Source organism: Castanea sativa, chromosome 6 (assembly GCF_040712315.1).
Source record: "Castanea sativa cultivar Marrone di Chiusa Pesio chromosome 6, ASM4071231v1".
Lineage (NCBI taxonomy): Eukaryota > Viridiplantae > Streptophyta > Magnoliopsida > Fagales > Fagaceae > Castanea > Castanea sativa.
Window position 1 is genome coordinate 23348335 of NC_134018.1, and position 19973 is coordinate 23368307.

General features: G+C 36.9%; 1 protein-coding gene across 1 annotated transcript; it reads left to right on the top strand.

Moving 5' to 3' along the window:
* The first annotated feature begins 7891 nt into the window (after positions 1-7891).
* On the top strand, positions 7892-17987 carry LOC142639675 (uncharacterized). The gene is made up of 7 exons (XM_075813822.1): positions 7892-9189; positions 9416-9504; positions 9639-9843; positions 9988-10156; positions 16303-16370; positions 16819-16933; positions 17703-17987. Exons 1-7 carry the CDS (start codon positions 7892-7894, stop codon positions 17985-17987), a joined length of 2229 nt encoding a protein of 742 aa, XP_075669937.1.
* Positions 17988-19973: the final 1986 nt, after the last annotated feature.

Consider the following 19973-nt stretch of genomic DNA (forward strand, 5'->3'; position numbering starts at 1 on the left):
AGGTCCTTCATAACCAAACTTTCATCTTGAGGGGTGATTAGGCCCATAAGGAGACTTTTATGGGAACTCTTCCTAATCTACATATCATCCCACACCCTTGTCCTAGATCCATTACCTATAACCCAATTAGAGCCTTTTTGAAGAGAGGCCAGCCCAAGTCTTGGAGCCTACTAAGGTTCATATTTCCCTCGTTGGAAAGCCTACTGAGGTATTTCCTCTATAGCACATTAGCCCAAGGTTCATTCTCACCTTTGGCGCGGCTCTCCAAACTAGCTTAGCCATTAAAGCAGAGTTTCTAGCTCTAATGTTGTGGAGAAATGTAGAACCCCAAAGAAAGTTCCTATTAACAGCATCCAACCGATTATGAGTTTTCATCAGGAGGGCAACACACTGCATGACATAAGTAGGGTAGCCTCAATAACGGACTAAATAAGCATAACCTTCCTAGGCATGGACAACAGCTTTGCCTTCAGGCTATAAGTTTAGATGAAACACTTTCTACAAATAAATCAAAGTTGCTTTAGAGGCTTTGTCATTAATGGGGGTAAGTCCCAATATCGGTTTGCTTCCCTAATATTAAGGGTATCGTAGACTTTGTTAGGTTCTAAAACCTTAGGGACTAATATATTAGAACTTCAATGTGTAATGTGTTGGCAAACCATGATCAAAACATAGAGTCTAGGTTTGGGCTTGCTCAAAGTATGTTTTATTGTAAAGTTGGAATCGAGTGATTAGAGAAATTAGTGGACAAATTTTGCAAGGCTCGATCGATCGATCAAAAATTAGATTTGATCGATCGAAAATCATGCAAAATTAATTTTCTGCAGAATTTTCAACTCAGTCTAAGCCCGTTTGATGTGTAGGATTTTATATTTTACTTCACATATAAAAAGAAAAACCCTAGCTATGTTTTAGAGTCTTTTAATGTGCTGTGTGTTGAATCTTTTGTGAGATCTAGAGGTGTTTACCTTTATACACACTTATGGTTATCAATATCTAGATTCATGTCAAGAACTTGGTGAACACTTCTGTTGCTGCATAAAGAACTTAAAAAAGATCTGAAACCTTTGAGAGGAGTCTCAAAGTCACAAGTAGGAGAACTTGTGGTTGCAGTGGATCAAGGAAGGAGGTAGTCCGTGGACTTGGAGTTGTCACATGGTCGTGGTAGTAAGTTTTTTACTCGAGGTAGCAATAGGATGTTAGTGGTCTAAGTTCTATTGTATAAACTTCAATTCTTTCATAGTGGATCTGTTTTACCTTGAGGATAGCTAGGTTAAATCCTCCCCAAGTTTATTATTATTTTGGTTTTCTTGGGTCATCAGATCTTTGTGTTCTTTACTTTTTGCATTTTATTTGTTTTACACATATTTGTTTAACTTAGTGTTAATTAATAAACTTGGTAATCAACTTGGCTTAATATTAGGTTAAACATATTATGTTAAGGGGTTTAAAACTTGACAAGTGGTATTAGAGCGGGTTAGCTCTAACGTTTAGATCCTTTGATCTAAGAGTTGATCCTTGACCCCTGTTGTCATGGAACACGGTCACTCTCTTGTGATCCCATCTCACTTTGATGGGAACAACTATGCCTACTGGAAAGTAAGGATGAAAGCATTCCTAAAATCTATTGATAAGAGAGTTTGAAATTCCGTTGAATACGAATGGGAGAAACCGACTACTCTTGTAAGCGAGTGGTTAACTTCTCAAAAAGAAGCAGCTACTTCTAATAGCAAAACCATGAATGCTATTTTTAATGCTGTTTCTATGAAGGAATTCAAGAGAATCTCTAATGTTAAGGTTGCTTATACTGCATGGAATATTCTCCAAACTGTGCATGAAGGCACAAAGACAGTTAAGATTAATAGACTGCAACAGGTAACTACTAGATTTGAAAGTATTAGAATGTCTGATGATAAATGTTTTGATGAATTTTATGCTAAACTAAATGATATTGTTAACTCTGCTTATAATTTGTGTGAAATTAATGATCAACCTAAGATTGTTAGGAAGATACTTAGATCCTTGACAGAGGACTTTAGACCCAAAGTGACTGCTATCACTGAAAGCAAGGATGTGGACTCCATCCCTATTGATGAGCTTGTAGGATTTCTCCAGTCCTATGAGCTAGACCTACCCAAGACAAACAAATCCAAGTCAATGGCTCTTAAGTCAGTTGATGATGTTGATAGGAATAAATTTGATGATGAACTCTCTTCTACAGAGATTGCTTATCTTGCCAAGAACTTTAGAAATTTTCTTACAAATAACAACAGAAGGGAAAGAGGTAAGAACAATGCTGAACTTAGAAACTTTAAGAGGAATGAACCAACTAAACTTAATAATAATACTGACAAATCAAAAGAGAAAGCTAGTCAAACCTCTAATAACTCTCTAGGTCAACAATGTTTTGGTTGTCAAGGGTATGGTCATGTGAAATCAGAATGTCCTACATTCTTGAGATCAAAGGGTAAAGCTGTGGTTGTAACCCTTAGTGATGATGAAGTTTCTGATTACAAGTCTGGTAGTGATGAAGATGGAAACTTCATTGCTTTCACAGCTATAGCTGTAGTTGATGAAAGTGTTATGGTTGAAAAGAACCCTTCTGATGGGGAACTCTTTGAATGTGCTGATTTGCAAGAAACTTTCAATAAGCTATGCAAAGTTGCTGCAAAGGATACAATGAATGTTGATTTAGATTTAAAGAAAATTGCTTCTCTTGAACTTGATAGGAAAGATTTGTTGTTGAAATTGCTTGATGCTAGTACTTTGATTGATAAGGTAAAGACTGAGAACATGATGTTGCTTGATAACATTAAGAATTTGGAACTAGAATTATCTGTTGTTAGAGAACAAACTAATAGGTCTGCTAGTTCTAAACATGATCACATTTTGAGTGTTCAGAAGTCTCCCTTAGACAAAACTGGTCTAGGTTTTGTAGAAAGCATCTTGATGTCTGAAACTCATTTCACAAATTTTGTTCCTTCTTTTGTGCCTTTCATAAGTGAGATTGTCAAACCAGTAGAAATTACACCTCCTAGGAAGATTAGGGTTAATCTTAAAGAGACTAAGCCTAAGAATCCTAACCTCCCTAAGGATAAGTTGCTTGATAGACCTTTGTGGGTTTGTCATTTTTGTGGAAAGACTGGGCATATTCGTCCAAATTTTTTCAAGTTGCAAGCTGCAAAGCGAGAAAATAAGCCAAAAGTACATATGCCTCAAGCACAAGATCCTATGGTACTTATTGGTGAATTAGTAAAGGCTTTAAACCTTTATACCAATTCTGGAATTGCTCATCATTTAAATGTGAATAATAACTCCAATACTAGAGTTGCATCTAAAACGTTTTGGATGCAAAAGGCTCAATCTAATTGAGTCTTTCTGACATGGTCCTTGTGCTTCATCTTAATACTCATTGTGACCATTCTTCTTTTGCTGTTTTGTTTTTTCCTTTTTGCTTTTAGGAATTACGTTGCATTTCATTCATGCATTTCATGATAGGTTGCTTTTTGTTTTTTTTTTTAAAGGGAAAAAGGAAAAATGTGTTTTGCATCATATATCTTGGATTTTGCAATCACGGATGGCTATAGTATTTTTACATAACATTCTTCTGTACCTTATTTAGCTTGGACGACATATAGTATATATAATGTAATAGTCATATATTACATATATAAATCCATATATTATATTATATATAATGTAATATGGGTTTATTATACATTATATATATATATATATAGATATATATTGATGATGCGAAGAAAATCAGTAGGCTGGATGCTTCGGACTTGACAGGGCTGCTTGCTCCTTCGATGGCCTAGAAAAGAAAGAAAAGCGATCAAAAGGTGACTGGGGTTGCCGACCAAGAACCCTCCAATGGCAAAGTTAGTATTCTCTCTATATTTTCGGAGTTCCAACTTTTTGGGAAATATCAAGCGTACCTTTTTCTGGTCTGAATGGGTGTTTATATAGTGTCCTAGGAATAGTTATTGGGCTTGTAACCTCTCCTAGATTTGAGGAGGTGCGAGGGTTCAAGGATAACTTCCACAACCGTTTAGGAGTTATATTTTCTCATATAACGGTCACCGGAAGTAATGCGTATGTTACGAAGTGGTGACATGTACTCAGGAATTCCAAAGTGTAAATGGCTCGTCCAGGGGTCTTCTTGTGGACGAACCCCTTCAGGACGGGGTTGATAGCTTTCCTAGGACGAGTGCTGCAGGTGTGTTTTCGTCTATGGATGACCATGGACATTAGCCTCGTCCTGATGCTTTCTTTTGGACGACTGCTGGTGTGGATGACCATGGACGGTCAGGAATACTTTTATTTTTCTTCATTCCTCATCATATATATATATATATATATATATATATATATATATATATTAATGCCAGGATTATAAAATTTATTCCTAATGAGATTAGGATTATGTTTTCAAAGTATTTATTTCATGGTCTTACAAGATTGAATTTCCTTGTTTATAGTGGTTTGATGAAACACCTTGTCTTAACCTTGAGCTTTGCATTCCATGCGGAGGGTGTTTTTATCATGATACTACAAAATAAGCCTGTTAAAGGGATGAAATATGGCTACACATGATTCTAGACAATGGTATACACTAGACTAAGTATTATAGTATCCTCTATGTTGAGTTCTTACTATTATTATTTAGAGGCTAAATGTATAACGGCATATTATTAGTGTTTGATAAGAGTTATCATGATAGCACTAATAACGAGAATAGTTCTCAATCAATCATAGTATTTAATGTTCACTCTATGCTGAGGGATATTGAATATGGGATTGGGTTGTCGTTGCATATATTATGTTATGGTTTCATTAAGGTTCCACACTATATGTTTATATGCTAAATTGATAATGTCCAGTTTACTTATTATATTCATGTTTATTGTTTTCAGATTTGAACATGTCATCTTTTAGCCCACTTGTTACTATTCTTAACCAAAACAAACAAACTAGATCCAACTATGTTGACTGGAAAAGAAATTTGGACATTGTTCTTACTACTGAAGAGCACAAATATGTGCTTACTCAACCATGTCCAAGCTTTCCATCATTAGATGCTCCTCTTGAGGAAAAACAGTGATATGATCGTTGGTAGAAATCTAATGAGATGGCCAAGTGTTATATCCTAACATCTATCTCAAATGTTCTACAGCATCAAATGTAGGATGTAGAACTAGCTTCGGACATAATGCTAAGTCTGAAGGAGATGTTTGGTGAGCAAGACTGTTTTGCAAGGCAAGAAACCATGAGGCCAATTTATAATACCAAAATGGTTGAAGGTAGTTCAGTGAGGGAGCATTGTTTTAGGATGATCTCTAATCTGAACACATTGGATGTTTTAGGTGCCGATATTGATGGAGAATCCCAAGTGGATATGATATTCTAGTCACTACCGGAATCATTCAAGGAATTCAGACTCAATTATAATATGAACAAAAAGATGTATTCATTGTCTGAATTAATGAATGAGTTGGTAGCGGTGGAAGGCATTCTTGGTATTTCTAGTGTTGAAGCCAATATGGGTAAAGCTTCTACTTCTCAACCTAAGTCGAAAGGCAAGGGTAAGAAGAAGAAGAAGAAGGACTTCATTAAGAAAGATGGTAAACAAATTGCCTTAGCGGCTGCCGACAGAGGAAAGAAAATCAAAGGAAAGTGTTTCCATTGTGGTGAGACAGGACATTGGAAGAGAAATTGTCCAAAATTCAAGGCTGCCAATAATAAGGGTATGAGAAGTTCATTCCTCCTTGAAATATGTTTAGTACAAAATCCCACAGATTCCTGGTGTGTGGATTCAGGTTGCACTAATCATATCTGCAATTCTTTGCAGGGGTTCCAGGAAACCAGAAAGTTGAATGAAGGGGAATTGTTTCTTACCTTAGCGGATGAGAGCAGGATTCCGGTTATAGCTATTGGAGTTGTTAATGTATGCTTTGAGTCTAGGGTTTTAATATTGGAAGACTGTCTTTATGTACCTAATGTTTGTAGGAATTTAATTTCTGCAACTTATTTAGCTAAATATGGATATTGTGTTATCCTTAAAGACAATGTTGTAATAAAGAAGGGTAAAGTGTTTATCTGTTCTGGCAATTTTGTGGATGGTCTTTATATTTTAACTCTTGATAAGCATGAATTATATAATTATGAATTAGATAATAACTCTCAAGTAAAATCATTAAAGAGAAAGTTTCCTTCTACAAGTGAAGCATATCTTTGGCACTTGTGTTTAGGTCATATTAATTTAAACAGAATTCAAAGACTTATCAAAGATGGACTCTTAGGGCCCATGGACTTTGATGGTTTTCTAGTTTGCGAATCTTGCTTGGAAGGTAAAATGACCAAACAACATTTTAATGTAAAAGGTAGAAGAGCCCAAAACTTGCTAGAACTAGTACATTCAGATGTATGTGGTCCTATGCATAGTTTTAAAAACCGGACCGGACTAGACCGACCGGTCAGACCGATTCAACCGGGAATTGGCCTTAAATTCGGTCCGGTTATGACATAAAACCGAAAATAGTGTAAAAAACGCTGAACAGTGCTGACTGGCCGGTTCAACCTTAAGAACTGTAAAACTAGCCAGTCGAACCGGGACCCGGTCATAAGGCAAAACTATGCCATTTTGCCCCTCAAAATTAACCCTAAATCCTATCAGCCCTCTCACTTCTCTAGTTCTCTCCTCAGTCCTCACGCCTCCAGCCTCCAGCCTCCTCAAGCTCTCACAGTCATACTCCCTGCCTCACACAATCACACTCTCCCTTACAGCCTCACGCCCTCAGCGCTCAGCCCCTCACTCCCTCGCACGCGCGCCCTCAGCCCCTCGCTCCCTCGCTCCCTCAGCTTCTCTGCCTCGCCCTCTCTGCCTTGCCTCTCTGCCTCACGGCCCTCGCCTTTCTGCCTCGCCCACTCTGCTCACTTTCTCTGCCTCCATGCATGCCACCACGTCCACCATAACTCTCTCTGCCTCCACGCATAACGGCGTCGACACCACGCCTACGATCTTCTTTTTTCCTGATCGAAACTAAAAATGGTATGGTTCAATTTCATTTTTCATTTTTCATTCTTCCCTTTCTTTTTTCATTTCAATTTCCCTTTCTTTTTTCATTTCAATTTCCCTTTCTTTCTTTTCATTTTTCTTTTCTTTTTTCACTTAAATTTCTCATTTCTATGCTTCGATTCTCGTTTACAGGAGAAATTTATGGTTGTGATCGTAGACTCTAAAGTCTGAAGTGCTGGTTTTTTTTTTTTTTTTCCTTTGAAGTGCTCTGCTCTCTGTTTCTCGGCTTGGCTTCATCAAGTAACATTATTTTCTTTTGATTTTTCTTTTGATCATTTTCTTTGATCATTTTTTTTTTCATTTCTCTCGGCTTCATCTCAGATTCTCCATTCATGTTCTTGGCTTCATCTCTGCTTCTCTGTTCCATGACTTCCTAGTAAGTGGTAACTTCTATCTTTCAATTATTAGTTTGCACTTACAGAGTATGTTGTGGATTTGATTTACAGAGCATTGTAAAATACATGTTGTGGATTCTCTGTATGTTGCAGATTTGATTTACAGAGATTATTGTTTGTGAAATATTTTTTACAGAGAATTATACGATTGTTTATGTATGTCACTATGTTGTGTTGATGAATTTATTTGTTGATAAAATAGTTGCTGCCAGTCTAAAATTGTTGAGTGAAATGGAGTCCGCCTCTGTACCATCTAATGAACATGCTTCTACAACCGGGTCTAATGCTAATTCTTCATCTATGAGAGTGAAATGTGATCCCGCATGGGATCATGTAACTGAAGTTGAAAGACGGAAAAAGTAGTTATAGATGTATACATTGTGGGAAAAGTTATAAAGGAGGGGGCATCAATAGGATGAAAAGACATCTAGCTGGAATTAAAGGTGATGTGGCTGCATGTATGAGTGTACCTTATGATGTTAGGTTTCAAATGGTTGAGAATTTGAAGGAAATTGCTAAATCTAAAGAACAAACAAAAAAGGATCAAGCAGCATCTAATTATTCGCCATTAGAGGACTCACCAGAATTTGAAGATGTCCAAGAAATTACTCCTAGAGGTAGGGGGTTAGGTAGGGGAAATAGAAGTGGTGCTCCTAGTAATTTTCCACCAAGATCCAATCTTGGCAAGAGAAAGGTTGGTGACATTGGTAATTATTTCGCTCCTAGAACAACACCAGGAGCTCAACCTTCTATTAAAAGTGTTCTTGCTGGCAAAGAAAAGAAGTTGAGGGTTGATATGGCTGTAGCAAGATGGATGTATGATGCTTGCATTCCAATTAATGTTGTGAATTCTAGTTATTATCAACCTATGCTCAATGTTGTAGCTTTTTATGGTCCTGGATATAGAGGCCCAAATTATCATGCCCTTCGAGTGCCTTTGTTGAGAGAAGCAAAAAGAAAAGTCCAATTGATTGTTGATTCTCATCGTTCATATTGGGCTGACACTGGTTGTACAATAATGGCTGATGGGTGGACTGATACTAGGCATAGAACATTGATTAATTTCCTTGTCTATTGTCCTAAAGGAATTGTTTTTATATGTTCTGTTGATGCTTCTGACTTGGTTAAGGATGTTATTGATTTGAGTAACTTGTTTGATGAAATTGTTAATTGGGTTGGTCTTGCAAATATAGTACATTGGGTTACTGACAATGCTGCAAATTATGTAGCTGCTAGAAGAATTTTGTGTGGAAAATATAGGACCATTAGTTGGTCACCTTGTGCAGCACATTGCCTAAACCTAATTTTTAAGGAGATTGGGAAGATAGATCATGTAGCTAAACTTGCAAAGCGTGCATCCAAGATCACAATGTTCATCTATAATCATGTGGGTTTGCAAACTTGGTTAAGGACTAGAAAAAATTGGTCGGAAATTGTGTGTCCAAGGCCAACTAGGTTTGCTACTACTTTTATTGCCTTAGGGAGTCTTAAGGAACATAAGCATGACTTACAAGCATTGGTGACTAGCAAATTTTATGTTGAATCAAGATATGCAAAAGATAAGAAAGCAAAGCCAGTGGTGAAAATCATTCTTGACAATCAATTTTGGAATGATTGTCATGTAATTGTGCATATTATGTCACCATTGATTCGTTTATTACGCATTGTTGATTCTAATGAAAAACCAGCTATGGGTTATGTATATGATGGCATGTATAGAGTAATTGATGGAATTAAAAAAAAAATTTCAAGGACAAGAAGAGACTATGGGAGCCTTATGTTAATATTATCAAGGATCGTTGGGATAATCAATTCTATAGAGATATTCATGCTGCTGCTTATTGGTTGAATCCTGCATTCCAATATGACTCATCTACTCTTAATAAGAGGCTAGAGACACAATCTGCTGTGACAGATGTTATTGAATCAAAAGTTTCAGTTGGGTGGAGGAATTAAGGCTATTTCGAGAGCGTGAGCAAACTTTTGGAACCCAACTTGCTCAAGAATTAGCCAAGACATCTCAGCTGGGTAAGATATTGTTTACTTTAGCTAATAATAAAATGAAAATATGTTTTAAAGATCATAGCTCTTTTTTATATTTTTGGGATAACTATGTTTATTGATTCATTGTATCTTTGTTTTGTGTTGTATATGGAACTTAGATGAGTGGTGGAAGTTGTTTGGATCTTGTGCTACAACCTTACAAAAGTTTGCAATTCGGATCCTTAGCCAAACAGTTGCCTCTTTGGGATGTGAGCGGAATTTGAGTGTTTTTGAACAAATACATAGCAAAAGAAGAAATAGATTGGAGCATCAACGACTTAATGATCTTGTGTATGTTCATTATAACTACCGATTGAAAGAAATGTATATATTATATAATCTCTTTTAATTAATGTTTTTGTGGGAAAATATGAGTGATTCACTAATTTGGTCAAGTGGGTTCTTTGTGATTGTGAAATATAAGTGATTTGGTTATCAATTATTCATTATGTTCATTTTGTGATATAGAGTCAAAAGGAAGAAGTTCAATTTTGATCCTATTGATTATGCAAATATCGATAAAACTGAATATTGGGTAGTGGAAGATGAGGAACCTCCATTTCTGGATCATGAGGAGATAGAGAATGCATTATATGAAGAGGGAGCTCATCCAATCGAAGAAGGGTCTTCTAGCCATGTATAAAGAGGTTAGCTTATAACAATTCTTTGCCTAGTTGCATATTTTAATTAGACTATTTATGATTTATGATAAATGATTATTAGAATCGTTATTTCATTTATTGTTCTTTGGTTTTGGAATTTGTATAGATATGGATAATGAAGTGATTGAGGATGATGATGACATCAATTTGGAATCATCTGGTGATGAAGATGATGCTCCTCCCGAATTTAGAGATAAAAATCATCCTATTCCTATTGAAGATGAGGATGAGGATGATGATAATGATGCTAGTGGTGGAGCATTTGGTTCACATGATGATATTGATTTCAATTTTCTTCATAACAAATGATGCTTGGGTCTTAAAACTTATTAGTTGTTTGTTTGAAACTTTAAAACTTATTTGCTATTTGGATGTAATGAACTTATTTGTTATTTGCCATTTGGATGTAAATATAATGACTAATGGACTTATTTATTTGGTTTTGTTGAAAGTTTATTATGTTAAGCATGATTGTTTTGTAATGTTTTTATGTTAAATTCTTGAAAAAATGTTATATACTTCTTTAAAAAAATTATTAATTATTTATATAATTTAAATAAATAATAATTAAATTATTTATGACGTCACCGGTTCGACCATCGATCGGACCCCGGTAGGACCTCAAAACTGGTAGTTAGCTCCTTTTCCAGTTCTTTCACCGTACCGGTTTTTAAAACCATGGTCCTATGTCAATCCAAGCAAGAGGTGGCTAATTTCTTTCACTAATGATTACTCTAGATTTGGTTATGTGTACCTAATGAAACGGAAGTCTAAAGCCTTTGAAAAGTTCAAAGAGTTTAGGGCTAAAGTTGAAAATCAATTGGGTAGACATATAAAGGCCATTCGATCTGATCGAGGTGGCGAATACCTTCTTGGGGATTTCAAGGATTACTTGACTAAGAATGAGATTATATCCCAGTTGACTGCACTTGGATTTCCACAACAAAATGGTGTAGCAGAAAGAAGGAATAAAACTCTTTTAAATATGGTTAGATCTATGATGAGTTATTCGACTCTACCAATTTCCTTTTAGGGATATGCCTTAAATACTGCAATGTATCTTCTGAATTTAGTAGAACTGGTATTTTTTGTAGGGTATCCAAAAGGAACTGTTGGAGGTTTATTTTATAGTCATAAGGATAATAAAGTGTTTGTTAGCACAAATGCCAAATTCTTGGAAAGTAACTATATGAATAATTTTACTCCTAGAAATAGAGTTGTCTTGGCTGAAATGAATGAACCTATAGTTAAACAACCAATGGATGAAACTAGGGATGATTTGGATGTATTAGATACACCACAAGATACTACTCATGAGATGTCTAATACACAGGTGCCTCATCGTAGTGGGAGAATTGTTCAACCTTCTATAAGATTTATAGGTTTGGGAGAAACTTATGAAGCTATCTCAGAAGAGGCTGAATCGGATCCTTACACTTATGAGGAGGCGATGAATGATATAGATGCACATCATTGGGTTCAAGCTATGAAATCTGAATTAGATTCTATGTATTCCAATCAAGTTTGGGATCTTGTAGAGACGCCTAACGGCATTAAACTTGTTGGTTGCAAATGGGTTTACAAGAGGAAGAAAAGGATAGATGGAAAGGTTGAAACCTTTAAAGCAAGGCTAGTGGCAAAAGGGTATACTAAAAAAGTAGGTATTGATTATGAAGAAACCCTTTCACCAGTAGCAATACTTAAATATATCAGAATTCTCTTATCCATTGCTGCTTATTATGATTATAAGATTTGGCAAATGAATGTCAAGACTGCATTTCTCAATGGCAATCTTAAAGAGGAAATTTATATGATGCAGTCAGAAGGTTTCATAGCAAAGAACCAAGAGCATATGGTATGTAAGTTGAAAAGGTCCATTTATGGACTTAAGCAAGCATCTAGGTCATGGAACATCAGATTTGATCAAGCAATCAAGTCATTTGGTTTTGAACAAAATCTTGATGAACCATATGTGTACAAAAGACATCGAGACAAAGTAGTAATGTTCCTAGTGCTTTATGTTGATGATATTCTACTCATTAGAAATGATGTACGGGTAATGTCATCGGTTAAAGTTTGGTTGTCAAGCCAATTTGATATGAAGGACTTGGGTGAGGCTAACTATATTCTAGAGATCAAGCTTTGGCGAGATCACAAGAATAAGATGTTAGGCATATCACAAGCTGTATATATAGATAAGGTTCTAGAATGGTTTAGCATGCAAAACTCCAAGAAAGGTTTGCTTCCTTTTAGACATGGAGTTCCTCAGTCTGACGACCAAAGGCCTAAGACTCAAGAGGAAAAAAATATGATGAGACAAGTTCCTTATGCTTCTGCAGTGGGAAGTCTCATGTATGTCATGCTTTGTACTAGACCAGATATCTGTTATTTAGTTGGCATAGTCAACCGATATCAATTAAATCCAGAACCAAAACATTGGCAAGCGGTAAAGCATATTCTCAAGTATCTACGGAGAATGAGAAATTATATGCTTGTTTACCATAGTGAGGATTTGATTCCCATTGGCTATACAGATTCAGACTTTCAATTAGATCTAGATTTCAGAAAATCTACTTCAAGATGTGTTTTCACCTTGGGAGGTGGAGCCATAACTTGGAGGAGTGTTAAGCAATCTTGTATTGCAGACTCCACCATGGAAGCTGAATATATTGCTGCTTGTGAGGCGGCAAAGGAGGCTGTTTGGCTCAAGAAATTCATTTCTGATCTTGGTGTTGTGAGAATTGAGCAAGTTCCTATTACTTTGTTCTGCGACAATAGTAGAGCGGTTGCACAATCCAAAGATCCAAGAAATTACAAGAAAGGAAAGCACATTGAGAGGAAGTACCACATCATTCGAAATATTGTTGCTTGTGGAGATGTTGAGGTAGCAAAGATTGAAAGTGCAAATAATCTAGCAAATCCCTTTACCAAAGCCTTGCCTCAAAGGACTTTCGAGTCATATTTGGAGGGAATGGGAGTTAGATTAGTGCACAATAGTCTTTAGGGCAAGTGGGAGATTGTTAGGATTAGTGCCCTTAAATCCTATTGTATGATGCTATGTATGATATTATGTATGACATTGTATATGACTTAATATTGTGATTAATAAAGTTGTTTTAGTATTATCTAAAATAATGGTAACATAATATGGGACATTATCATATAGTCCATGAGATGTATAGTATGTGATTTATGTGAAAAGTCACAAAAGATATAAATCACAAGTTCTTTGTAAACTCAGAATTTTAGTTTGCAGTCGGTGATGAAATTGGGCATTTCATCTGCGAAGACTATAACATATCAACTAAGATGATTTGTCTTTATCATGGAAGTGGAGACTTCTAATTGATGTGTTGATATGTTTTAAGAGTTAAGACATATTGAACTAGACCGTTGTGAGATTTACTATTCTCCTAACGACTATCAAATGAATAATAAATCTCACGACTTCTATTTACATGAACTCTTAAGCCTGAGAGGATAATGGATCTGATCATGAAGTGTAGGTTGCTTTATATATCAAGAATGAGATCTAAAGTAACGGTCAAAACCTTAGTATATTGGGCAGCCACATTTAATGTTGATGGAACATATATTCTCAAGATGGAATTCATAGTCTCTTAACGGAGATATAAAATATTCTCTTGAGATAAGTTTAATGGGTTCAATTATTCAGAGAGTTAGGTCTAACCACTTTGATAAGAAGTTACTAAAGTATATATTTATGAAATTAGATTTCATAAATATATGATGAATAACTTTACAAAGTGGCAGTCTACATTCATGATTTTGTGTTACTACGAATATTTTATGAAAGAGTTGCATGTATAATAAAGTCTTGGGATATAATTTATTAATAAGGTCTAGGTGCAATTATATTTATATAGTGGTATTAAATATAATTAATGGTAACTTTGGACTTGTTAAGAGTTGATAGAAAAGCCCAAGGCCCATTGGAGCTAGTGTCTCATTGGTCCCTTTTGGTCCCATTCCAAGCAACACATTAAAGTTCAATTGGAAAGGCCCAATAGGCCAGCCCAATTAGATAATTAGTTAGTTATAAAGGGAGAAACATACAGAATTTTTTATAAGAAAAAGAATAAGAGAGGGATATCATTGTGAAATGGTGTGTATGTGTGAGTGAAGCCACTCAATTATTCTCCCTTGGAAACTGATTGAGAGACCACACTTCTTGGGCGTAAAGTAGAATTGGAGTGAAGATTAAAAGTGTTCCCAAGTACTTCTAATATTTTGTTTTGAATTTCACCACACCAATGTACGCTATTTTGTTCTTAAATTCTAAAATTTACATAGTGTATTTTATCAATCATGAATGAAATAGATCCATTTTTGTTGCTTCCACTATGTGTTTTGTATGAGATACAAAACCAATTTTTTCAACATGAGTTTCATGAATCTTGATAAAAGAAATACATAAATTCATAAAACCATGATTATCAAACCATGTCTACACAATTGTGCAGAAAATTTTACTACAGAAAATTAAAGCACCAAGATAACGGTTTTCTTTGATTCTAAAACCCAATCACAGGTTATACAAGCATGATGTTGAAAACCTGGCTCTGATACCAATTGTTGAAAAATCTGGTTTTGTATCTCATATAAAACACATAGCAGAAGCAACAAACATAGATTTATTTAATTCATGATTGATAACATGTACTATGTAAATTTCAGAATTTAAGAACAAGATAGCGTACCTTGGTGTGGTGAAATTCAAAATAAAACATTAAAGTACTTGGGAACACTTTTAATCTTTACTCCAATTCCACTTTACGCCCAAGAAGTGTGGTTTCTTAATCAATTTCCAAGGGAGAATAAAGGAGTGGCTTCACTCACACCTACACACAATTTCATAATGATGTTTCTCTCTTATAAAATTTTTTGTATGTTTCTCCCTTTATATCTAACTGATTATCTAATTGGGCCTTTGCAATTGGGCTTTCGTGTGTGACTTAGAGTGGGACCAAAAGTGACCAAAAAGACAGTAGCTCTAATGGGCCTTGGGCTTTTCTGTCAACTCTTGACAAGTCCAAAGCTACCATTAATTATATTTAATACCACTATATAAATATAATTGCACTTTAGGCCTTATCAATAAATTATATCCCAAGATTTTATTTTACATGCAACCCCTTCATAAAATATTCGTAGTAATACAAAGTTATGAATATAGACTGTCACTTTGAAAATTACTATATCTTAATTTCTTGAGTACTCAGTTTAATCCTTTAAGCTATTCATCACATATTTATGAAATCTAATTCCATAAATATATACTTTAGTAACTCTTTACTAAAATGGTTAGGCCTAACACTCTGAATAACCAAACCCATTAAACTTATCTCAAGGGAATATTTTAAATCTTCGTTAAGAGACTATGAATTCCATCTTGAGAATATATGTTCCATCACCACTAAATGTGGCTACCCAACATACTGAGATTTTGATCGTGACTTTAGACCTCACTTTTGATATATCAAAGTAACCTACACTTCATGATTAGGTCCATTATCCTTTCAGGATTAAGAGTTCATGTAAATAAAAGTCGTGAGTTTATTATTCATTTGACAGTTGTTAGGAGAATAATAAATCTCACAGTGGTCCAGTTCAATATGTTTTAACTCTTAAAGCGTATCAACATACCAACTAAAAATATCCATTTTCATGATCAAGACAAATCATCTTAGTTGATATGTTATAGTCTTCGCAGATGAAAGGCCCAATTTCATCACCGACTAGGAACTAAAATTCTGAGTTTACAAAGAACTTGTGATTTATATCTTCTGTGACTAAATCACATACTATGCATCTCATGGACTATATGATAATATCCCAATATTCATGTTACCATTATTTTAGATAATAATAAAATAACTTTATTAATCACAACATTAAGTCATACAAAATGTCATCCACAGCATCATACAATCGGATTTAAGGGCACACATCCTAATAGGAGGTCATCACCTCTTGTTGGGACCCTGCTTTGAGATGTGTCACCATTGGAGATGATGACTTGGTGCCTACTTTGGAGGAGTATGATCATTTCCTTTCTCTTTCTACTCCTCTGAGCACTATTTTCGTTCCGCTAATGCAGACACTCTACCGCAAGAGGCTCACTGACCTGATAGGCTTCAAGAGGCCAATTATGGAGGCATTGACTTGGTATGGCAGCGGGATCAAAGGGAGCATGTCCTTTGAGTTCCTACATGATCGGTTCCATTTATCGGAGTCAGCAGGATAGAGGTGCGGTGGGCATTCTATCAGCGTCAGGCCTTCTTGGTGGCCTTCTTCGGCATGGTGCTCTACCCTTCACCATCAAAAGCTGTCAGTATTTTCATTCACCCTCTAGTGAGTGCCCTACCTCATGGTACCTCTTTTATTCCCACTTTACTTTCCGAGACCATTAGGTCATTGTCCTTGTGTCGGGAGACTGGTAGGGGTAGGCTAGGCTACTGCGTTCACATGTTACAGTTGTGGTTCTATAGCCACTTGAGTGTCATTGCTAGGGATTAGCCTATGGGCTTTATGGGTAGGAATAGAATCCGGGCTACCGTAGCTCTCGATTTTCCTTTTTTGGGCATACTGATGGTTGGCTGAGATACTTGTTCAGCCTGAGTCCCACTGACTGGATTTGGAGGGTTAAGTGGGGTATACTAGATGGCAGGGGTAGACCCATTATGCTGGTTTACTTGGCATTCCCATGGTGGCATCTAGAGGTGCACAGGGTACTTCCTGGGCATGGCCATGCAATAGTTTTGGGGTATCCAGCATATCCCTTGACTTAGTGATCGTTTTGCAATCACTTGTGAGTATAGGCTTGTGGACATCAATGTAGCTATGATAGGGCGTGCCTCTGAGTTCTAGGAGGCGCACAAGTCAAGCATTGACTTCCCCCTCTGTTCTAGGGATAACCAAGAGTGGTTTTCTACTAAGTTTAGAATGTGGCAAGATACTAGAGATCCCGTCTTTATGCTTGACTTGTCATCGCTAGTTTCGGCTGATTTGCCACTTCCAACTAATGTCATGAGAGACTATATTCTGGAGTTTGAGATTAGGGTTTAGAGGGCCCTGACGGATCTAAGGGAGTGCTTGAGGGAGGCTGTTAAGGACAAAGACTGCTACAAAGAGTTGGCTAATACACTCATAGAGGATATTGAGGAGATGAGCAGTGCGCAGGAGAGTGAGCTTGGTGCTCTTAGGGTAGAGCTCGATTGGAGGGGGCTAGCCCCTTTTGGCATAGAGGCAGAGTGTGTTTGACTGAGATCTCAAGTTGCGGGTTTGGAGGACAAGCTTGCAGCTCTTACTCGAAGGTTTGTCATTTTCGATCACACTTGGGATGAGAAGAGAGTCGCATTGGAGGCTAGCAGCAGGGCCGATGGCTTAGCGCTGGAACTAGTATAGGTGAGATCCTACATTCACTTCACTTTGAGCATGGAGTACGGGTGAGAGAGCGATGAGCCTAGCAAGCTGCAGCTAGCTTTTTGTCCCTTTTAGATTAAGTTAGCTGAGAGAGAGGAGGCCTTGAGAGTTGCTACTGCAGAGGTGGGCACCTTGCAGGATTTGCTAAAGATTGAGAGACAGAGCTCTACTTTTGATTCCATAATGGAGAGGGAGCTGGTCCGTCTTCAGCACTCACATGAAAAACTTAGAGAGATCACTAGAGACCTGGGCTTTAATGCAGCTGGATTACTTCATACTCATTCTCAAGATGACCTGATTCTCCGCATTGGTTTTGGGAGATTGTGCCAGGCAGTGTCTGATCGTTTAGGCCATGTTTGACTTGCTAGCATTCTTTTCTATTTATTTTATTTCTAGACATAAGCTATGTAGTTAGTATTCCACCATGTATGGCAAGGTCCTTTGTAAACTTTTAGGCAATTGCGTAAGGCCTTCTGCTTTTTGTTTGAGTCCCTAAAGCATAGTCTAGTCTATTAGCATGCTTAGAAACTGAGAGATGGTGGAGACACATGCTTATGGTGATATTCTGAAAATATTTATGAGATGAGATTTCATGTTTTGATACCAAAATTTATGAAAAAAAACTGAATGGCACAATACAGGCATGTTAATGAATATGCAGGCAAATGCTTTGAAAATGCAAGATTACACAAATAAGCGATTAATGTAGAATCCATGCATATCAACATATTATTTTTCCAAGGATACATCCTGTTCTAGACAAACCTTTTCCTTTTCCCATTGAGGTACATTTCCCATTGGCATAAGCCAAAACATCTTGAGCAGACCACTGGATCGTGGCAGTGTTGTAGACAGAGAGCAATCTCGGAGGCGTCTTCACATCTTGTCTTAGATGCTAGATCCCTTTAATCTTCTTATCTTGAGCAGAAATTCAAGCAAGCACAACTAACTGATTTTTCTTTTAAGATGTGACTGAACCGAGATGGCTGCCTACATACCTCCACGAGGAAGGATCAAGTCATCACGTAGTTCAATTGACTTTTTGATTGAGTTAATTTTTGCTTAGACCACCCTTTCAGGTTTTCAATCTAGCAAGCACTCTCACACTCTTTCTTTTGCTCTCCTTTTGCGTAGACCACCCTTTCAGGTTTTTGATCCACCTTTTTAAATTTTCTCACTCTCTTTTTCTTTTGGCTCTCCTTTTGTGTAGACCACCCTTTCAGGTTTTCGATCCACCTTTTTACATATTTTTCTGTTTTTGTTCTTTGTTCTTTTTCTTTTTCTTTTTCTTTTTTTGACATAAAAAGAATATAAAAATGAGGTGCACTGTGAGGCTCCTTCATGCAAAGTACCGTATGATGGCGTTAGAATTGGTGGGCATATTGAAGTCATGCCCGTCGATGTCGGCTAGAATCAAGGCTCCTCCGGAAAAGGCCTTTTTTTACCACATATGGGCCCTCATAAGTTGGGGTAAACTTTCCTCTATGATCAGGCATGGCCTGGTTGCATTTTTTCAAGACTAGATCGCCTTCTCTAAAGACCATTGGTCTAACTTTCTTGTTGAATGCTCACTCGACGCGGTGTTGGTACAACTGTCTATGGCACATTGCGGTCATGCACTTTTCATCTAACATGTTCAATTATTCATATCGAGAACGGGCCCATTCAACTTCTAATAGCTCTGTTTAAGATAAAATCCTGAGAGACGGGATCTCTACCTCTGCGGGAAGGACAGCCTCCATGCCATATACCAATGAATACGGGGTCGCACCCGTGGAAGTACGAACAGAAGTGTGATATGCGCATAGAGCAAATGGCATGTACTTGTGCTGATCCTTGTATGTGTTTGTCATCTTCACTAGGATTTTCTTTATGTTCTTGTTAGCAGCTTCCACTTCACCATTCATTTGAGGGCGATAGGGAACCGAATTTTTGTGCTCGATCTTGAACTGTTGGTTGAGTTTCTGGATCATTCTTCCATTTAGGTTCATCCCATTATTTGTAATGTGCTCTCCTAGCAGGCTGTAGTGGCAAATAATGTTGTTTTTCAGGAACCAGGCTACCACTGCTTGAGTGACGCTCTTGTACGAAGCGGCTTCCACCCACTTTGTGAAATAATCGATGGCCACTAAGATGTATTTGTGACCGTTTGAAACTTTTGGAATCACGGGTCTAATGACATCCATACCCCAGGGTAAGAATGGCCACAGTGCTGCTATAGAGTGCAAGGGTTGAGGGGGAGCATTCTTCCTATCTTGATAGTCTTGGCAACGGTGGCATGTCCTACATGTTTAATGCAATCATTTTCTATGATGAGCCAGTAGTAACCAGCTCTTATGATCTTAC

What these genes read in the sequence shown, in the direction of transcription:
- LOC142639675 (XM_075813822.1), top strand. Translation starts at nt 7,892, where the DNA reads ATGAAAAGACATCTAGCTGGAATTAAAGGTGATGTGGCTGCATGTATG. An exon ending in ATTATGGAGGCATTGACTTG is followed by an intron (nt 16,371 to 16,818) that starts GTATGGCAGCGG and finishes ATACTTGTTCAG; the next exon opens with CCTGAGTCCCACTGACTGGA. An exon ending in GGCATCTAGAGGTGCACAGG is followed by an intron (nt 16,934 to 17,702) that starts GTACTTCCTGGG and finishes TGTCCCTTTTAG; the next exon opens with ATTAAGTTAGCTGAGAGAGA.